We start from the raw sequence: 17,811 nt of genomic DNA, 5'->3' as shown, positions 1-17,811 counted from the left end.
GAATGTTTCCTTGAGGATACCAAAGCCAGATTTCTTCAGAGTCCCTAAATTTCTCTAGTTAAGAGCTAAGATAAGAACATTTCCAGCTGACACCAATTGTGACAGAAAGCAGCAGTCAACTCTTACAACTGCAAAGAACAGACATGACAATGGAAAACTGAGCACTAGAGGACCACTTAGCCCTGAAGGGAGAGGCCTCTTCAGCCTCCATTCCATATCCAGTTCCACACTCTGCTGGAAGCTTGCAAAGCTTTGTAACGCACAATCCATAGCTGCCCAAACACTTTTCCCAAGGAGGGGACCCATAGGGAGGATCCACCATCCAAAAGCAACAGAGGAGGCTGCAGACAGACCATGGCTGCTGTTGGCTGGGTTTCACTGTGGCCTTCAGCTCAGTGTGTTGTTCTTGGTGCTTGCAGTGAGAGGCATCCGTGCTGGAAAGAGGTCACACACCAGCCTTTCCAATGTCTGGTGGAAATAGTTTGCTCCTGGCCTCCAAGCCTGTAGGATTTTCCACTCCTAAGGCAATAACAACTTGCTTTGTCACAGGGTGGATCAGCCTCTCCTTCCGGTGCATGAGGACATCACAGCAGTGCCAAAACATCCTCTGGTCACCATGGCAGCAGCAGAAGGGACTTGGTGAGCCCAGGGTACCCCACAGCTATGCATTCCCTCAGCATAACACTCCCCAGCCCTGTGCAGGGAAGCCTTGTTATTTCAAGCTGGTTTTCCTCTTCTCCCATTGTCCTCTCAGGCGACACAGGAAATAGGAGAGCAGCAATTTCCTTGCTGCATTTGTTCAGTTGATCCTACAGTCCTCCCCAGCAGAGAACTTCCCACAGTCCAGAAAGCCCCTATAAACCCAACACCTTAATGAACACAAGGTCCATTGGCCAAACTCTACCTTCTCCATTTCGTGGTTAATCATTCTCACTGCACACTCCACCTCCAGGGCTTTGCAGGGGCCAGCTTTAGACTGAACCCTCTGAACTGTTTGCTGACCCAGGATAGTGATGCTGGGGGGAGGGATGGGCCTGGGGAGCCAGGGAAGGTCTCCTGCACCTGCCTTGCTTTTCCTTCTCACTGCGTCCTCGCAGAGCAGAAGTGATGATCCAGCAGCAGCAGCTGAGACAGCTCCTGCCAGAGGGGAAGGTGGACACTGCTGCTGCCCTCGCCCTGCTCGGCGGCTCCGTGGCAGCCCTGGGGGTCTGGAAATGGCTGAGCAAAAAGATGATCCAGAAGAAAATGGAAGAGGCTCGGAGGACCCGGGATGAGGGTATGAAGAAAATGGCAAAGGTTGTCCAGCAGTTCAGGGAGCAGGTAAACCATCCTCCCTGGGGGTCTGAGTCCCTCTGGGGTGTCTGCTGATGCTGTCCTTCAGCTCCTCCTTCCCGCTCATGGCCCCATAGCTTTTATAAGGAGGAGATGTGCCAGCAGCCCTCAACAAGCGGGAAGGCTGCTTTGGGAGAAAGGGAGATCACTGCTCTCCTCAAGCTGGATGAGGTGTGGTGGGAGCCTACATCTTGGGGAATGTGAATTACCCACTGAGAAGATGTTTTTGAGCAACACAGGTGATTATGCACTGGATCTGCATTGATCCAAACCCCTGTGCTTTAATGATCTGGAAATGTCTCTTACCAATAACGGGTAGAAGCAAGAAAGCTTTTTCTCTGCTTAACTCTAAGTTGGCACATCTGTTCACACCCCTCTACCTTTGGTTCTAAGACTTGGCTTCTGGACAGCTCCAGGGGTGTCTCCAAAAACAGCATTCTCAGTCAGTGGCACCTCCCATCAGGCTGCACAGAAGGGGCCTGGTCTAACTTTACACTATTGAAACACAGGGTTTTCAGTGTCCCCTGGGAGCAACCAGGACGTGACACGGGGGTGAATGAGCCAGGCATCCACCCAGCACAGCCCTGAATTCTACTGCAACATCATTTCTAACACCTTTCCTTTCTGCTCCATTCACCTCTGAATACACACGGGGTAAACCAGCTCATGTTTATACAGGTAACACACCTGGAGATAAAGCACACCAGCTAAAAGTGAAACATATATCTACAACCTTTTTTCTTAAATATAGATCTATATAAATATAAATATATTATACAAAACCTCTAAAAACCTGGTGGCACTGAGAACTGCCAGTCTTCTTTACCTGAGCAGACCACCCGTGATTCCTCGCTGACTTCCTTGCAGTTTGATGGGCTGGAGCTGTTAAATGTTTGTTCTCAGCCTGGGCTGTCCTGCACTGCCTGTATCTGTTCTGAGGGATGAAAGGACAGCCTGAGACTTGTGTGCAAGGACTTTGCTACCTTCTGCCCCAGGCAGTGTTTGTTTAGCTGAGGTTATGTCTTGAGGTCAGTGGCTAACTCCCACCGTGCCAGGAGGAAGGCATTGCCTTGTCCTCTGCCTCAGTGGATGGACAAAGCCCTTCAACACCTGGGTTCCTGTGCTTGCATCCTGTTTGTGACATCCAAACTCAGGATAAAACACTTGGCAGCTCAAGGTCTGAACCCCCACATGCAGGATCTGCCTTTCCAGCAAGCTCCGGTGTTAATGTTGACAAAACTTAACAGCCTTATCCCCCGAGCTAAAGGGTAACTGTGGGGAGGCCTTTGAGCCTTTTAGGGGAACTTCTAGGGTAGTGTCCTGGAAGAACTTCCCACAAAGAGGCTTCTCCCACGGTGCTCTGCAGCACTGTGTTAATCTGCCCCTTCCCTGTAGGTCACTGCCCTTTGCCCTGCCCTGGTACTGCCCCTGTGCCCGCAGACCATTGGCCCCTGACCCCACACTTAACCCGGGACATTGCGCTGGTTTCTCATCTTCTGTCCCCAGACTCCTTCAGCATGGCTCTACAACAAACCTCGCTGAAGAGGTTTATTGTAGAACTCTTCTTCTCTGTAAGAACTCTTACAGAGACCCTTTCTGTCCTTCTTTGCTGAGCCATCTGTGGTGTGAGTGTGGATTGAGTGACTGACTCTGCCTGCCCGAGCGGCTTTCTCAGAAGATGCTTTCGGGAGGTAGCAGCAAACACCATCCATTTTCCACATTGCTACATAACTGGAGTTGCTGCCCTGGATCCCCCTCACCTTCCCTCTGCAGGTCCCCAGTGTCCAGACAGATGCCATTCTGTCCCTGCCCCTGCTGGAACTCACTGGAAGACTCCAGGAAGGGTCTCTGTCCCCCAGAACCGTCCTCTACACCTACTTAGAGAAGGTGAGTGTCCATCCACAGTGAGATGGACAAAGCAAATTTTTCACATTCTCCATGCCATGGTGTGTGTGCTGGTGGCTGAAAAGGCTCCTTGGAGCTGGATTATGACCAACCTTTAACACAGGAGATATTGAGAGAAAAACATGCTCTGTCTCCTGGGTCAGATCCATCACTGGGCAGTCCTTTGAGATGGCTTGAGCTGGGATGCTCTGGGGAGGGGTTTATTGAGGCTGTATTTTGTAAATCAAGGTAGCTGCTGAATGCAGCTGTGTAATGATGCTGTTTTTATCCACCACCTGTTCCTCCACGTGCCCAACAAAGGCCCTGGAAGTGACCCAGCAGACAAACTGCTTGCGACACTTCATCCCAGAGTGTGAGGAGCAGCTCCAGGAAATAGAAGGGCAAAAGGAAAAAGGGCTGCTCTACGGCGTCCCCGTCAGCATCAAGGATCACATCGGCCACAAGGTTCTTCCCTTTGTGTTTGTGGATGTCCCAGAGTGGGCTGGGCTGGGTGGGGAAGTGGTGGGAGATGGAGAATGGGGAAGGGACCCAATCCCTCCCTGCTTGCACCACAGGAAACCTGGCTGTGTCTGAGGCAGCTGCAAGCCAGTGGGCACTCACTCATTCACTCACTCACTCACTCACTCACTCACTCACTCCCCCCACACCCAGTGGGATGTGGGAGAGAGAATAGAAAGGGTAAAAGTGAGAAAACTTGTGGGATGAGATAAAGACAGTTCATTATATAAACTCTGCACACAAGGAAAGCAAAACAAGTAACTTTTTCACCCCAATCCATGGGCAGGCAGGTGTTCAGCTGCCCCCAGGAGAGCAGGGCTCCATCATATGTGATGGTAACTGGGAAACCCCAAGTTTCCCAGTTACCATCACCCCAAACATCTCCCCTTCCTTCCTCTTCCCCCAGCTTTATATGCTGAGCGTGACTCCATATGGCACGGAATGTCCCTCTGGTCACTTGGGGTCAGCTGTCCTGACTGTCCCCTCCCAGCTGTGCACCCCCAGCCTGCTCCCTGGTGAGGCAGTGTGAGCTCTGTGCAAGCCCTGCTCAGTGATAACAATAACATCCCTGTGTTATCAACACTGTTTACAGCACAAAATCCAAAACACAGCCCTGTAGTAGCTACTGTGAAGAAAATAAACTCTAGCCCAGCCAAAAGCAGCACAAACCTCCATCAGCAGAGAGAAGCCAGGGATGAATAGTTACAGGCACAAATGATTTCTCCTCTGATACGTGACACAGTACAGGCTGCACTAAAGTTGAGCCCCAAATACCAAAGCTAACTGAAAATGGCTCACACATTTTGTTTACCTGGGATTATTCCTTCCCTGAACATCCACTGGTGGATTCACCTGGACAGCAGGATGCTGGGTTTGATCCTGAGCTAGTGCACCTATGGGGTATGGAGCTGCATTTGGGTCAGGGGAGAAAAGGAGCAAGGAAAAGAGCAAGGAGAGCTGCAGGAGAAGCTTCAACCCAGTGAGTGCTTGGCAGCCCTCTGCCAAGGATGGAAGGAGAGGGAAGGGCTCTCAAGGGAGTGGGTTGGTACCAAACACAGAACCCTGAAGGAATGCCAGAGGATCCTTCCAAAAGAGCAAGGGAACGGCACTGACCATGTCCCTTGTCACTTCTCCTCTCTGCAGGGGCACTTGGCAACCTGTGGGCTCGTGCAGTGCCTGGGCACTCCGATGGAGGAGGACAGTGTCCTGGTCAAGGTCCTGAAGAGACAAGGAGCCATCCCATTTGCAATGACCAACGTGCCACAATCCCTCTTCAGGTGACATACATCATTAAAAATCTGGTTGTGCTTCTGAAGGAAAATCCCAGCCTGTAGGTCCCCGGACAGGCTCCTCCCTGGCTCCTGAGACGTGTCCTGGAGAGCCCCTCTTCCATTATCTGGCAACAATCTCAACTGAAAAAGCTATCAGATAAAAGATAAAGAGGGGGGAAAAGCCTACCATGAGTTAAGACAAATCGAGTGCACTTGTGCATGGGAGGGAGAGCATGGGAATGAGCTGTGTCCTGAGGGATTTATGGGATGAAAGGATGGGGTTGGCTATGCCACACAGGCTCTCTGCAAAGGAAAACAAACAAACCCAAGGCATTTGGCTGTTCCTCACAGCCTCTCTCCTGGCTTTCTTCTCCCCAGCTACGAATGCAGCAACCCCATCTTCGGCCAAACCTTGAACCCCTTGAACGCCCAGAAGTGCCCCGGGGGTTCCTCGGGAGGGGAAGGAGCTCTGATCGCAGGGGGAGGCTCCATCCTGGGCATCGGCTCCGACGTGGGCGGCAGCATCCGCCTGCCCTCCAGCTTCTGCGGGCTCTGCGGCCTCAAACCCACGGCCGAGAGGCTCAGGTGGGTGCTGGGGCTGCCCTCCCAGCCCTGCTCCGGGGCAGGCTTGGCTGAGGGGGAAGGTACTGGGTGAGAACTTGGAGGGAGGAGAGAGGGTGGCTCTTAAAGGGTGGCTTGGTTTGCTCCAAACCTCCCCCAGGAGATGGCATGGTTGGATTCAGTGGGAAATGGGCATATTTTCATCTTAAATCTATCCTGGACTTTAAAGTAAAAGGGAGTTAAAGGGGTTAAATAATGCCAAAATGGAACAGTTTTGGTTAAACCAAAACTAAGATCTGTTGGGGTTTAGGTTTATTTCTTTTGGCCAAAATTTCCTGGTTTGAACTACTCTATTCAAATTTTTGAAATAATTTCCTTCTATTTCTGGTCTTGAGCTGGAGACCCCACATGCTTTTCAAACACATTGTGAATATTTCCCCATTACTGAAATGACAATGTACTTCTTTTTTTCCCATAGCCTATCTGGAGTGACTGGCCCCATCAATGGCATCCTGGCAGGTACATGAATTTTAAATTCCTTTTCCCTGTATCCTGTGAAGAGCCTGATGTTCTCCTGTAGGCCAGAAGATATTGAGACAACAAAAGGCTGTCTGGAGTCCATCTGAAGCTTCCCTCACTGCCTGCCCACCCCGACGTGGCTGTGCAGAGGGGTGGGCTGGTGTTTGGCACACCCATCTGCTCACTGTGGGTGTTTGCTCTTGTCCCATGCAGTCCCTTGTGCCCTGGGGCCCATGGCAAGGGACGTGGACAGCCTGGCCCTGTGCATGAAGGCTCTGCTCTGCCAGGAGATGTTCCAGCTGGACCCCAGCGTGCCCCCCATCCCCTTCAATGAGGAGGTGAGGCCTTCACTCAGCAAGCCCTGGTTCCTCCTGAAGGGTCCAGTTATCTTTACAGTACTGGTTTTCAGTAAAATAGCTCTCTTTGAGGGCACAATTCATAATTCTTATTTTAAAAAAAATAGGCAAATCAGTAGTTATCCTGTCTTAGCTGGAACACAGCTAATTGAATTGAGAGGATCCAGGAAAGAGCAGGGAAGAAGGTGACACTGGGAGCAAATGGCTGGAGATCTTTAGGGGAAGATGAGACAGGAGCAGAAACTGCTGCAGCAAATCTCTTAACTGAGGGTGTTCCCTTTCTGTCTGCAGCAGACCAGCTTCAGGAGGTTTTTCCAGCTCCACACTTTTTAGCAGTGGTTGAATCCACTTGTCTAGAGTGGCTGTGCTCCTCCTGAAGGAGGGCCTGGAGAAAAAGGCAGGAGTAGAATTTTGGAAAGGGAAACTATAAGAAGCAAACCAGAATATTAGTCACTCCTTAGCATTTGGAGCTCTTGCCCCCTTCTGCAGTGGGTGTCAGTGTGGGAGCAGCCCTTCCCCCAGCAGGGTGGGTGTCACGAATGAGTGATTCAGGTCATCTAAAGAACCACTGTCAAAGGCATTGCAAAAAGCAGGTTTCAATACAAATTTGCAAAAGGGTGACAAAGTTCAATGACAGGGTTCTCTCTGAAGATGGAGCACACAAAGGAAAATCAGCTCAGTGTCACTTTGGGATGATTTGCCTGGAGACTGGGGATGCAAAGGACAAGGGTGCAAAGGGCAGGGAAGACCCTCCCACTGAGTCACAAGGTTCAGAAAGGACCCCCTTGCTTTCTAAACTCCTGACAGAGCCTAGGTACAGCTGAGTCCAATCCTAGTTCCAGACTGGCCAACAGTTCATATCTAAGAATTTAATAGGGAAATACAAGGAGCAGGGGAGACCCTCCCACGGCATCACAAGGTTCAGAGAGAACCCCCCTCGCTTTCTTGATGTCGTGTGGCTGTGGCTGGATCCATTCTTAGTCCCAGACCTGGTCAATGGTGTATGTCTGAAGGATTTTCACAGCAATCCCATTAGGAACAGGAATGATAACTGATGTCTCCTTGCTCCAGGTGTACTCCAGCTCCACTCCCCTGCGGGTCGGGTACTACGACACCGACGGATACTTCCCGCTGCCCCCCTGCATGAGGAGGGCAGTGCAGGAAACCAGGCGTGCTCTGCAGGCAGCTGGGCACCAGGTGAGCACCACCACCCCCTGCTCTCCTCCCCAAGGTGTCCCCAGCCTCGCTCCTCGCTGAGGAAATCACCCTTCAGAAACCAGACACAGCTGCCAAGCACTTCTGTGGGAAAAATGACCTGGCTGAGGTATGGGATTATGGTACTCCAGCCACGTAACACCAGGCAGAGACCCCTCTGCCTAAGAGAGCAGTGCAGCTCAGGGGCAACCAGCAGGAATAATCTCATGGGGAGATTATTGGATGGAAGATGGTTGAACCAGGGCTTCTCTTGGCACATGAAGCCCAGGGAGATGCTTCTCTGCCTCTGAGGATTATCCACATCTGGGTCTTGTAAACCACTCACATCCCCAGGCTGCCACATAATCTTGTGTTTTGGTGCAGCTGGTGCTCTTCTCTCCTCCCCGGATCCCCTATGTCATGACTGAACTGTTTCTGAAGACGTTTTTTGCTGATGGAGGCTGTACCTGGTTGGATGTGTTGTAAGTAGGAGCCCTCTGGCAGCAGTGCTGCCAACACCTCCATCCCCATGCCATGAGCATGGCACAGGCACAAGGAGCCCAGCTCTCCCACCCAAACAGGCAACATTCAGCTCTCTGAGAAAGGGCAAACAGCTTCTCTGGCGTGACCCCATCTCCTTGTCATCTCTCAGCACAGGAAATATTATAGATCCAGGCTTGAAACCACAGGTGAATTCCTGCAAGATGCCAAGGCTGGTGAAGAAGCTGCTGGCTCTGCTTCTTAAACCTCTGGTGAGTCCCTGTCCCTCAGGACAGGAACAGGGGCTTCCTGGGGTGACACACGTTACTGCAGCCCCATGCCATGTCCCTAAGGAACCTTGTGCCTTTCCAGTTTCCCCGCCTGGCTGACTACCTGAGCGCCATGGCTGGAATGAGGTGAGATGGAATTGTCCCCAAGGATGTCTGTGGAAATGGGTGATACCTTCTCCTCTAGGTGTCCTTGGCTGGGGGGGACTGGATTCACAGCAGGCTGTGATCTGCTCTCTGCAGGGGCTGTCCCTCATTCCTGGGCACGGCTTCACTGCCCCTAGTGATATCCTGACAGGAATGGGGCACTTGAATGGATAAGGTCATTACAGGAAGCCTGTGGAAGAGATGAGTATTAAATCCAGGCCCATCAGGAAAACCTTCTCTCCAGCACTTCCAGACATTTGCTGCTTAATTGCTTGGCCAGATGCCAAAGGAAACTTTAGGAAGATTGTGAAAGCTGTATTGTTTCAAGCAATTGCTAAAATCACCAGGGCTTATCAGCCCAGAGGACTATTTAAGCAATTCCTGCTCCTCTTACAGCTTAAAGATGTTGCTATGATTTCCACTTGCAGGTCAGTGAAGGAGGTGTGGAATCATCACCATGAAATACAGGTTTGTTTTGAAGACTTTCCTCTTTGGCATCATGCTGCAAGTTGAGGCTTTGTGGCAAGCGCCAGGTCAGAGAAGTCATGGGATTGGAAAGGGATTATGCAGGGGAAGGGCTGCTGGGGAGGAGACAGGATGGAGGGAAAGGCACAAAGAATGATAGGAATGGGGTGGGTGGGTTTTCGAGCCAGACAAAACTTCACTGGTTGCCTGCAATGCTCATGCCCAGGCACAGTGAAGGCTGTCCTGGGAGTGGGGATGGCCAGAGTGGGACCTTTCAAATTCCTGGCCACATGCAGTGCAGGCAAACACACACTCCTCATCCCTTGAGCACCTCTGCCTGCTGCTGCCTCCTCGGCTGTGCCTGGAGAGGCTGGGAGGCTCCAGGCATGGCCATGGCTCCACAACACACTCCTCTCCTCCCCAGGTGTACCGCTCCCAGTTCATCAGCCAGTGGAAGGAACTCCAGCTGGACGTTGTGCTGTGCCCTGTCCTGGGGCCTGCCTTCACCACGGGATACCCCAGGAAACTCCTCGGTGAGTCTGGGGCCTTCCCAGGAGGGCACAGAAACACAGCGGCTGAGACTGGAGGGAAACACCCACTACCATGGAGCTTCACTGCCCACCCAAGCATTTCATGGCAATTAGGAAGGAAAAGTAACTACACAGAGCTCTCTGAGCAGGTGGAGACAGACACAGCTCTCAGGGGCTTCAGTGAATATGGAATGTGTAAGTTTGAAGACAGGAGGCTGTGACAGCCTGCGTCCTCTCCTGCTTCTCTCAGCTGCCATCTCCTCCACGATGCTGTACAATGTCTTGAACTTCCCCGCCGGGGTTGTCCCCGTCAGCACCGTGACAGAGGCTGATGAGGAAGAGCTAAAGCTTTACAAAGGATGCTGTGGTGACCCCTGGGACCGGACACTGAAACAGGTAGGGCAAGTGGGGGAGCAGAGACTGCTGATGTGTGTTCAGCTAACAGTTTCAATGACATCAGGGGCTCCTAAATATCTCCATCAGTATGGGCACAGTGCAAAAAAATTTGTATCTTCTTTATACACCCCTTGCTAATCCCCAAACCCACCCTGAACACACCCCTTGTTCTCCCAAGCCCCCAGCAGGTAAATCACTAAGTTTTGGGGGGACTAAAGGATCTCCCATAGGCTGGGCAGGCTGAAGCAGCAAGGAGTCATGCAGCAAAGCTGCTGGGAGCAGGTCCTTGCAACAGCCACAGCTCACAGCACTGCACTGCACTTTCCTCCTGCTCCACATTGCCTTCAACCAGGCCCAGGCTGTCAGTGGAGCATGGATCAGGAATCAGGATGCTGAAGGAAAAGGGATTTGCCTACAAGACAGCTCAAGGCAGAGCTGGCTGGGGTGTGTGGGGGGGAAGGTGTCTCAAACACGTTACCCAAGATTTGGCAACCATTTCTACCAAAGACCAAGAGCCTTCCCTCTGCCCAGCACACTAACAGGGCTCAAACTCCAACCTCCCCACGCTGTGGGATGAGCCACAGGCCTAAACCAAGCTGCCAAGATCTGCTGGAGGTGCGAGCCCCCGGTGACCCCTCCCTGCCCGTGCCCCCTCCCGCTGCAGGCTGTGTCAGGAGCCCTGGGGCTGCCCGTGGCCGTGCAGTGCGTGGCCCTGCCGTGGCAGGAGGAGCTGTGCCTGCGCTTCATGAAGGAGGTGGAGACCCTCAGCCGTGACAAGAGAGCGGCATAGTCACCACGGTCCCCAAGGAGAAGGGACGGTGCTGCACGACTGCCACCAGCAGCGCAGACACTGCACTGAGGAGGGGAGGAGGAAGGAAACGCCACCTCCTGACCCCTCTCCTTGCCAACAAACACAGATCCTGGAAGGAACCCAGGTGCCCTGCAGGACTGGCTTAAGATAGGTTCGAACAGTGGTAAATCTAGGAACTGCACTTCCAGCAAGGATGGTGGCCATTTCCACCAGTGCTGCCTCCTGCAGCACAGGGTGGTGCTTGAACAGTGGTAAATCTAGGAACACTTCCAGCAAGGATGGGTGGCCATTTCCACCAGTGCTGCCTCCTGCAGCACAGGGTGGTGCTGAGAGGAAAGGATTACAGAAGTTCAATAGTATTTTCTTGCTGGCAGTGGAGTAACTTCATATGGATGGAACTATGGGCTGCCCCAGGAGGAATACAGCCATGTCCATCACTTCCCACCACTGTAATGTGCTCACAAAAATAAAAATGGAACTATTAAGCAACTCCCGTGATAAATTCCAGTAATTCATCACTGATGGTGATGATTCTGTAAACAAAGTTACTACTCAAAATCATACAAACACCTGCTCACTGGACATTAAATGGCATCTAGCATGGGAATATTCACACTTATCCACAGCCTTGCTAGCTGTAAGGGATAGCAACAGTCACTGGCCTCTCCACAGCACCACTTCTCCAGCATCCCAAGCACATTTCCAACCCCACAGGAGGGGCATTCTTAGGAGCCTCTGGTTTTCAGGACCTCAGGCTGCTCTCTCTGAAGGCAGGAGATAAGCACAGACAGATGCAACTCATTTATGCAGATGGTGAGATCTGGGACAGAAGGGCTGAGATCCCCAGATGGTGTTTGTTAACCCAAACCTGCTCATGCAGGATCAAAGCAGTCAGACAGGAGGAAGAGAGGAGGGCCATTTATCCCACCCCACACAGATGGATAATCACTCCCTCTGATAAAACCTCTCTTTCTTTCCTAGATTAAGCACCTCAGTCTCAAACAGATAAGTATTCAGGAAACATCACAGCAGGTCTTTGTCATTTATTCCCCATGTCTGCAGTAAAAAAAGGAGGCTTCCTTTGGGGACATTTTAGAAAGAAAAATAAATATAAAGCAGTTCTGCTTTCCCTTAAATATCGGGCTATTTCCTGACAGCAGACAGACAGATTCTGCTGCCCCTTCTACATCCGACGTAACTTGCAGAAATACATGGGCCCAAAGTTGGCTGTGAGGTGAGGCAGGACAAGCTCCCCGAGCCGGCAGTCCGAGAAGAAGGAAAACGTGTCCTGGAAGAGCGTCCGGAAGTGGCTCAAGCCCTCCACGTGGACGCTGATGTTGAACTGGGTTTCTGCCACGTCCAGAGCCCGCTCCACCACACACTCGTTCTGCAGCGGGGACAGGGAGCACGTGGAGTACACCACAGCTCCTCCCGGCCTCACCGCCAGGATCCCAGCCCTGCAGCAAGGGGAGCAACACACGGTCACCAGGAGGACTCTGAGGGAGGGACACTGAGGGGCTTCCCCACCCACCGAAACTGGGAAGCCAACAGGGAACTCGTAGGAAGTGACAGACAACCCCCACTGAACTCCACAGGCTCGGCAGTCTGTGTCACTGCAACACGAGGAGTGTTTTGGGCCAGGGCAAAGAGTCAAACAGTACTTATATTGATAAAGGATTTAACGTGGGAGATGCTACTGGAGAGCAGCTGGCAGGTGTAATCCTGCAGTCACATCCAAAGGAACGGGATATACGTACAGGGGAAGAGATTCTTGCAGTTCAAGTGCTGCCACGGGGCTCTCTAAGCTGCTTCCTTATTGCCACAGCACACAGTGACAAGCTGTGACCCTTCCCAGCATCACATGTCCTGCCATGTGCTGGGATAGGTAGGCACACAGGAGTCCTCCAGGGCTGACTGCCAGGACCCAGGAGATCATCACCCAGAACAATTGTACCCATCCTGTTCCTTAGACCCTTCTCCCTAAATCCTACAGCTACTGCTGGGGACAGAAGGACAAGTGATCTGACCAAGAACATCTGCACTTTCTTACACTTACTGTGATTTCATGTGTTCCAACTACTGCCAGAAAACTACACGTGGTTTCCACACTTCCCAGCTGGGGGCAGAGTAAGAAGAGGTTTCAGGGAACACAACACAGCCCAGCTCACTCACATCAGCAGCTGCAGCTGCAGCATGGGCAGCATCTGACGCTCTTTGGTTCGCCTCTTGTGGAAGATGTTGTTGTCCTCCTCCATGGCAGAGTGTCTGTCTGTCGTGCAGGGCACATCCACCAGCACCTGCAGCAGCAGAGGTCCCACCTCAGCCCCCTGCACAGGTCAAGCTCAGCGAGTCCCCTCCTGCAGCCAGCCCCGTGCCCACCCCCTCCACCCCTGCCAACTGCTCTCAGTGCCCACACACAGATGGTCACCACACTGAACTGTAATCATCTGGCTGCTCTGGCATTTTTGGAACGTGCAAAAATGGAGGAGAACATCCTGCACTAACTCATGTCCTCATTTAATGTCCCTGCTCTGTGTGTGTCCCTGGCAATGCCCCTGCAGCACACACGGGCATTGCTGCTGCAGCCTTCCAGAGTATCCAGCCCCTGGAACACCAAACCCAGCCCCTGTGGCTGGACATGGCTGAGAAGCCAGAATTATCCAATCTTCACATTTAACCCCTTCCAGGTGATGGACAGGAACAGGATTTCTAAAGGGTGTTACACAGGCAAGTACAGGTACAACTCTAGATGCACATATGCACCAGATCCTGCAGGAAGGGGTAGCAGGAGGAAATATTACTCCTTGTATGGCTTGGTCTTCTCTCTCTTCATTTATGATTACAGAAAACCACACAGTTATATGGAAGGATAAGCTTCTGTCTTCCTCAAAAAGAGGAGAGAAGTGAACTTGATGGGTTTATCTTCACTGGTTCCCAACACATACCTTATGGAAAGTGCCTCCTTTCACCTGGTCCCAGTCCCTTCCATCATAGGACGTGACACTCACAGTATCCCTGACTTCTTTGGGGACATAGCTATGGAGAATCTGGTACAGCCTCTTCGTCCGGGAAACGGAGATGTCGTTGGCTGCCAGATGGCCTGACAGGACAGAACAGGCACACTGGGAATGTCACTTCTGCAGAAACACACCTGATTCCCAGCTCTTCCACACAGAAATCATTAATGGTCAGGCATGAATGGGTGCAGTACACTGCTCCAGCCCTGTTTTACACTTGGGAACAAGGGAACACCCATCCCCACTCACCACAAAACCCAGTCTGCAGCAGAGCCAGAGTTTTCCCACCCGGAGCCGCACAGAGGTCGAGGACAAAGTCATCTGGCTGCACGTTGAGTGCCAGCACAGGCAGGAGAGATGCTGCATCCATGAGGTAATAGTCGAGGAGCCCCAGAGCATCCGGCCTGGAAATCATCAGTGTGCATAACAAAATCAAATATTGGAGGGGAAAAGAAAATAAAGGAGCAGTTGGAAGTGAGGATAGGGACACATGGAAGCAACCCCTGAGGCTGGCAAAGACCAAGGCGGTCTGCCAGGGATGTCTCACCGTGCAGGGCGAAAGCGCGTGATGTCACCCCTGGGGAAGGTGTAACACTTGATTTTGGAGCTGATGGAGGCGCTAAGTGGTGGGGACATCTCTGCCTGTGTCCCCATTTCTGCCTGCATCACAGTCCTGCCCTCACCGGAGCCCTCCTGGCACCCTGGGGCCGCTTCCCTCACAGCTGCGCCCCGCTGCCATTGCTGCGCCTTCTGGGGGGCCTCAGAAACGAAATCGGTGGCGTTGAGCAGCTCCAGCTCTTCGGGAACGTGGTCAGCAGCAGCAAAGTTGTTGAGGAGGGCCCCGTATTTCTGCTCGCAGAGCAGGCCAGCACGGACCGAGGGCCACAGGGCCCCCAGGTGCAGGCCGTAGCTCGTGTCGAAGTGGTGCAGCGCCAGCCGCGTGGGCGGGATGCGCGGGGCCGTGGCAGCCTGGGGGGGAAAAACAACAGAAGTGTTAAAAGACAATATACCACAATACCCCCAAACCCAGCCTCCCCACCCAGCCTTCATGTTCTTCTGGGAGAATCCAGCACTGGGACTGTGCTGCCAGAAGTCCATGAGGCCTTTCCGGAGTGTGACAGGACCAGAGGGAATGGCAGCAAGCAGTGACAGGGGGACTTCTGCTGTATGACAGGAAAAGCTTTTCACCCATGGGCTGCTTGGGCACTGAAGGAGGCTGCCCAGGGAAGGGGTCCCAGCACCAAGCCTGAGTTCAAGAGGATGCGGACAACGCTCTCAGGCACAGGGCGGGACTGTCGGGAGTGTCCTGTGCACGGCCAGGATCCTGGTGCATCCCTTCCAATTCAGCACATTCAGCGATTCCAGGACTCTGCGAATGGCCGAAATGTGGCTGGGGGCCGGGGTGGACACGGCTGCACACAGAGCGGCGGCAGGAGGGTGCAGCGAGAGCTGAAATGGGGGGACGAGAAGAGGAAAGGGGGGACGAGAAGAGGCAATGGGGGGACGAGAAGGGGATTTGCACCGGGGCGCAATAGGGTTAGCGGGGACAACAGCGGGGCGCAAGCAGCGCCGCGGGCTGCGGTGCTCTGGTCCCGCCCCGGCCCAGCTCACCCATTTCTCCTTGTGCCGGTGCCGGCGCGGCCCCGCTCCCGGTGCCGGCCCCGCTCCCGGTGCCGGTGCCCGGCGCAGCAGCCCGGCCGCCGCCCGCCCGCGCCCGCCCAGCGCCGCCATCGCCGCTCGCCTTCCGGGGCGGGACCGGGCAGCGCTCGGGGCGCGGCTGCGAAGGGCTGCGGGCAGCGGGGCTCGGGAACGGGGCCGAGCTCAATGGTATCCAAGGTGCCTTCCAACCTAAACGTGCGGCCATCACTGAGCTAGGTTTGGGCATCAGCTCCTGAGAAGGATCCGGCGACAAACGCGCTTTGCACAGGCACAGCTATGCCCTGCCCTGTGCCACAGGGGGAAAAAAAAAAAAACAAAAACACCCAACCAACAAACCAACCAACCAACCACCAACCAACCCAAAAAAACCTACTGGAATTTACATGATACACTTAACCTAATAAAGTCTGAAATCCGTCAGCAAAAGGACCATGAACCACTATATGGATAAAGAACTGTGATTTATAAGGTGGTGACTTTCATTTCACTTTGAATAGCTGTGAAATCCCCTGGTTTTCCTCCTACCAAACATTCTCTCTGGCGAAAGGAGCAGGCAGAGCACGGACAGGACAGTCCCAGGGTGAGCAGAAGGGCTGGTAACTCAGCCAGAAAGGGTTTAGCTCCCCCAGGGTGACCCTGACCGGGGCTTGAGTAGGTGAAGCACCCCCATGCACCTCCACAGCCACGTGCTTGGTTTCGTGGGCTAGAAGGCAGAGCTGGCTGCTGCCAGGAGGCTCTTCCAGCCGCTGGCAGAAGCGTGAGACAGTGAGGGACAGCCGACAGCTTTCCCCTGAGGCTGGGGACAAACTTCTCTCTCCTAGGAAAGGGTCACTCCCTTCAGTCTAACTTGGACAGAACATACTGTGTGAACAACGCTGGTCTTGAGGGGCTTAGGAATAATCTTTGTGGTTCCAACAGACAAATTCTTCCCCAGGGGATTGGGCTGCAGCAGCTGTCCATCATGGCAGCAAAAAAACGACATTCCCTCAAGTGAGGAAAACTCTCCTGCCCTTAACTGGACTCTGACACCCACTGATTTCATCTTAACCCAGTACAAAAAGCATGAGAATAGGAAACAAACACAGAGCACTTCCACAGGAACTCTCAAGGTTTAATATGGAAAATTACAGAACATCAACACGTTGTTTTTGTTTTTGTTTTTTTTTTTGCACAGCTGCACATCTTCCAGGAGCACAGAGGCAGTGACAGGCTGCCAGGAAGCCGTTTCGTTCATGCTCAGCACGGAGGATGGACTGCAGGAAGCTGAACTGTGACCCAGGAACCGCTGGCACTGGCTGTGGAAGCAGATGGGACAACCATGCCCCCCTTCACTTCAGCTTACTGAAAAGCTTGTGAGCAACCTGGAAAGAAAGAGAGCCTTCAATAACTCATAACTTAAGAGATGGAAATCAGCAAAGGTGCTGCCTATTGGTGTTCTGGGCCAACAATGCACACAGCTCCACAGCCCTGGCTTTTGTTCTGCAAAAAGTCATTCAGTAAAGCTATTGAGATGCCTTACAAAGCTTCAGCTCAGGTTCAAAAGCTTTAACTTTAAAATGGCAAGTACAAGACACAAACAGCTAAGTGCCATTTGCAGGGTACGAACACTGGGTTTAAGTTATTAAATTATTTAGTAATGTACCGAATCCCAGCTAGATCAGTTGTAACAAGGAGGAATCAAACATTAAACAAGAAAGCGGGACTGAAGGCAGCTCTGCTCAGAGCCGCACTTACGCAGTGGTCCCTGGCGTGCAGGAAGTCGAAGAGCTCCTCAGTGCACTGCTCCTCAGTCTCGGAGCGGGAGGACACCCGCTCGTTGCACAGCTCCAGCCGCTCCCGCGCCTTCACGCATTTCTCTATCTGCTCGCACTGCTCCCGCAGCGTGGTCAGGGGGTCCTGCGGACACGGGGCTGCGGTGAGCACAGGCACAGCCCCGCACGCCGCTGCCCCCGAGCCCCTTCAAGAGAGCCCCGCATGCCCTCCGCAGCCCGGCCTCCCCACGGCGCTCCGGGTGGCGGGCACGGCGCGGCCCCGCCCGAGCCCCCCGGGCCTGTTCGCTGACGGCCCCGGGCAGCCGCCGCTGGCAGCTGCGAGTCCCCGCCGCGGCTCCCCGTCTTACCACGAGCTCTTCCTCTTCCTCCTGCGGAAAGACAAGAGAGCACAGCGTCAGGGCCCGCCGGCCGGCCCGGGGGTGCCGTGCGGGCCCCGCGCCGCCCCGCGCTCACCTCGGGCTCGCCGCGCTGCCCCATCGCGCTCCCGCCGCACAGAAGGACTCGCCAGGGTCACCCGCCGGAAGCGCCGCTCCCGCGCCGGAAGCGGAAGCGCTCCCTCCGCAGGGCGGTGCTTCGGTCCGCGGCGCGGCCCTTCCAAACATGGCAGCCGG

At 53.5% G+C, this 17,811-nt stretch overlaps 3 protein-coding genes across 3 annotated transcripts; 1 reads left to right on the top strand and 2 right to left on the bottom strand.

Annotated features, from left to right (window-relative positions):
- The first annotated feature begins 616 nt into the window (after positions 1-616).
- LOC121362011 (vitamin D3 hydroxylase-associated protein-like) lies at positions 617-10,731 on the top strand. The gene is made up of 16 exons (XM_041483178.1): positions 617-639; positions 1,047-1,320; positions 3,106-3,219; positions 3,538-3,681; positions 4,879-5,012; positions 5,385-5,591; positions 6,046-6,086; positions 6,300-6,424; positions 7,514-7,639; positions 8,021-8,118; positions 8,289-8,388; positions 8,489-8,532; positions 8,979-9,018; positions 9,440-9,548; positions 9,796-9,941; positions 10,606-10,731. Exons 1-16 carry the CDS (start codon positions 617-619, stop codon positions 10,729-10,731), a joined length of 1,851 nt encoding a protein of 616 aa, XP_041339112.1.
- A 1,049-nt stretch (positions 10,732-11,780) lies between these two features.
- On the bottom strand, positions 11,781-15,500 carry NSUN4 (NOP2/Sun RNA methyltransferase 4). The gene is made up of 6 exons (XM_041482956.1): positions 15,381-15,500; positions 14,317-14,738; positions 14,019-14,173; positions 13,698-13,852; positions 12,925-13,049; positions 11,781-12,209 (listed from the first exon to the last, which is right to left on the bottom strand). Exons 1-6 carry the CDS (start codon positions 15,498-15,500, stop codon positions 11,936-11,938), a joined length of 1,251 nt encoding a protein of 416 aa, XP_041338890.1. The 3' UTR covers positions 11,781-11,935.
- Positions 15,501-16,518: 1,018 nt separating this feature from the next.
- On the bottom strand, positions 16,519-17,789 carry LOC121361895 (cytochrome b-c1 complex subunit 6, mitochondrial). The gene is made up of 4 exons (XM_041482955.1): positions 17,654-17,789; positions 17,548-17,568; positions 17,163-17,324; positions 16,519-16,789 (listed from the first exon to the last, which is right to left on the bottom strand). The coding sequence occupies exons 1-4, from the start codon at positions 17,675-17,677 to the stop codon at positions 16,757-16,759; spliced, it is 240 nt and encodes a 79-aa protein (XP_041338889.1). The 5' UTR covers positions 17,678-17,789; the 3' UTR covers positions 16,519-16,756.
- Between the last annotated feature and the right edge of the window lie 22 nt (positions 17,790-17,811).

The sequence above is a fragment of the Pyrgilauda ruficollis genome, unplaced genomic scaffold (genome assembly GCF_017590135.1).
Source record: "Pyrgilauda ruficollis isolate IOZ18807 unplaced genomic scaffold, ASM1759013v1 scaffold6, whole genome shotgun sequence".
Classification (NCBI taxonomy): domain Eukaryota; kingdom Metazoa; phylum Chordata; class Aves; order Passeriformes; family Passeridae; genus Pyrgilauda; species Pyrgilauda ruficollis.
This window is presented reverse-complemented; position numbering and strand designations above follow the sequence as displayed.

What these genes read in the sequence shown, in the direction of transcription:
- LOC121361895 (XM_041482955.1), bottom strand. Translation starts at nt 17,677, where the DNA reads ATGGGGCAGCGCGGCGAGCCCGAG. An exon ending in AGGAAGAGGAAGAGCTCGTG is followed by an intron (nt 17,325 to 17,547) that starts GTAAGACGGGGA and finishes CCGTGTCCGCAG; the next exon opens with GACCCCCTGACCACGCTGCG. An exon ending in TGCACGCCAGGGACCACTGC is followed by an intron (nt 16,790 to 17,162) that starts GTAAGTGCGGCT and finishes CTTTCTTTCCAG; the next exon opens with GTTGCTCACAAGCTTTTCAG.
- LOC121362011 (XM_041483178.1), top strand. Translation starts at nt 617, where the DNA reads ATGGCAGCAGCAGAAGGGACTTG. An exon ending in GTGCCACAATCCCTCTTCAG is followed by an intron (nt 5,013 to 5,384) that starts GTGACATACATC and finishes TCTTCTCCCCAG; the next exon opens with CTACGAATGCAGCAACCCCA. An exon ending in CTCTGCTTCTTAAACCTCTG is followed by an intron (nt 8,389 to 8,488) that starts GTGAGTCCCTGT and finishes GTGCCTTTCCAG; the next exon opens with TTTCCCCGCCTGGCTGACTA.
- NSUN4 (XM_041482956.1), bottom strand. Translation starts at nt 15,500, where the DNA reads ATGGCGGCGCTGGGCGGGCGCGGGCGGGCGGCGGCCGGGCTGCTGCGC. An exon ending in ACCGGCACAAGGAGAAATGG is followed by an intron (nt 14,739 to 15,380) that starts GTGAGCTGGGCC and finishes TTTCCCCCCCAG; the next exon opens with GCTGCCACGGCCCCGCGCAT. An exon ending in ACGCGCTTTCGCCCTGCACG is followed by an intron (nt 14,174 to 14,316) that starts GTGAGACATCCC and finishes GATGATTTCCAG; the next exon opens with GCCGGATGCTCTGGGGCTCC.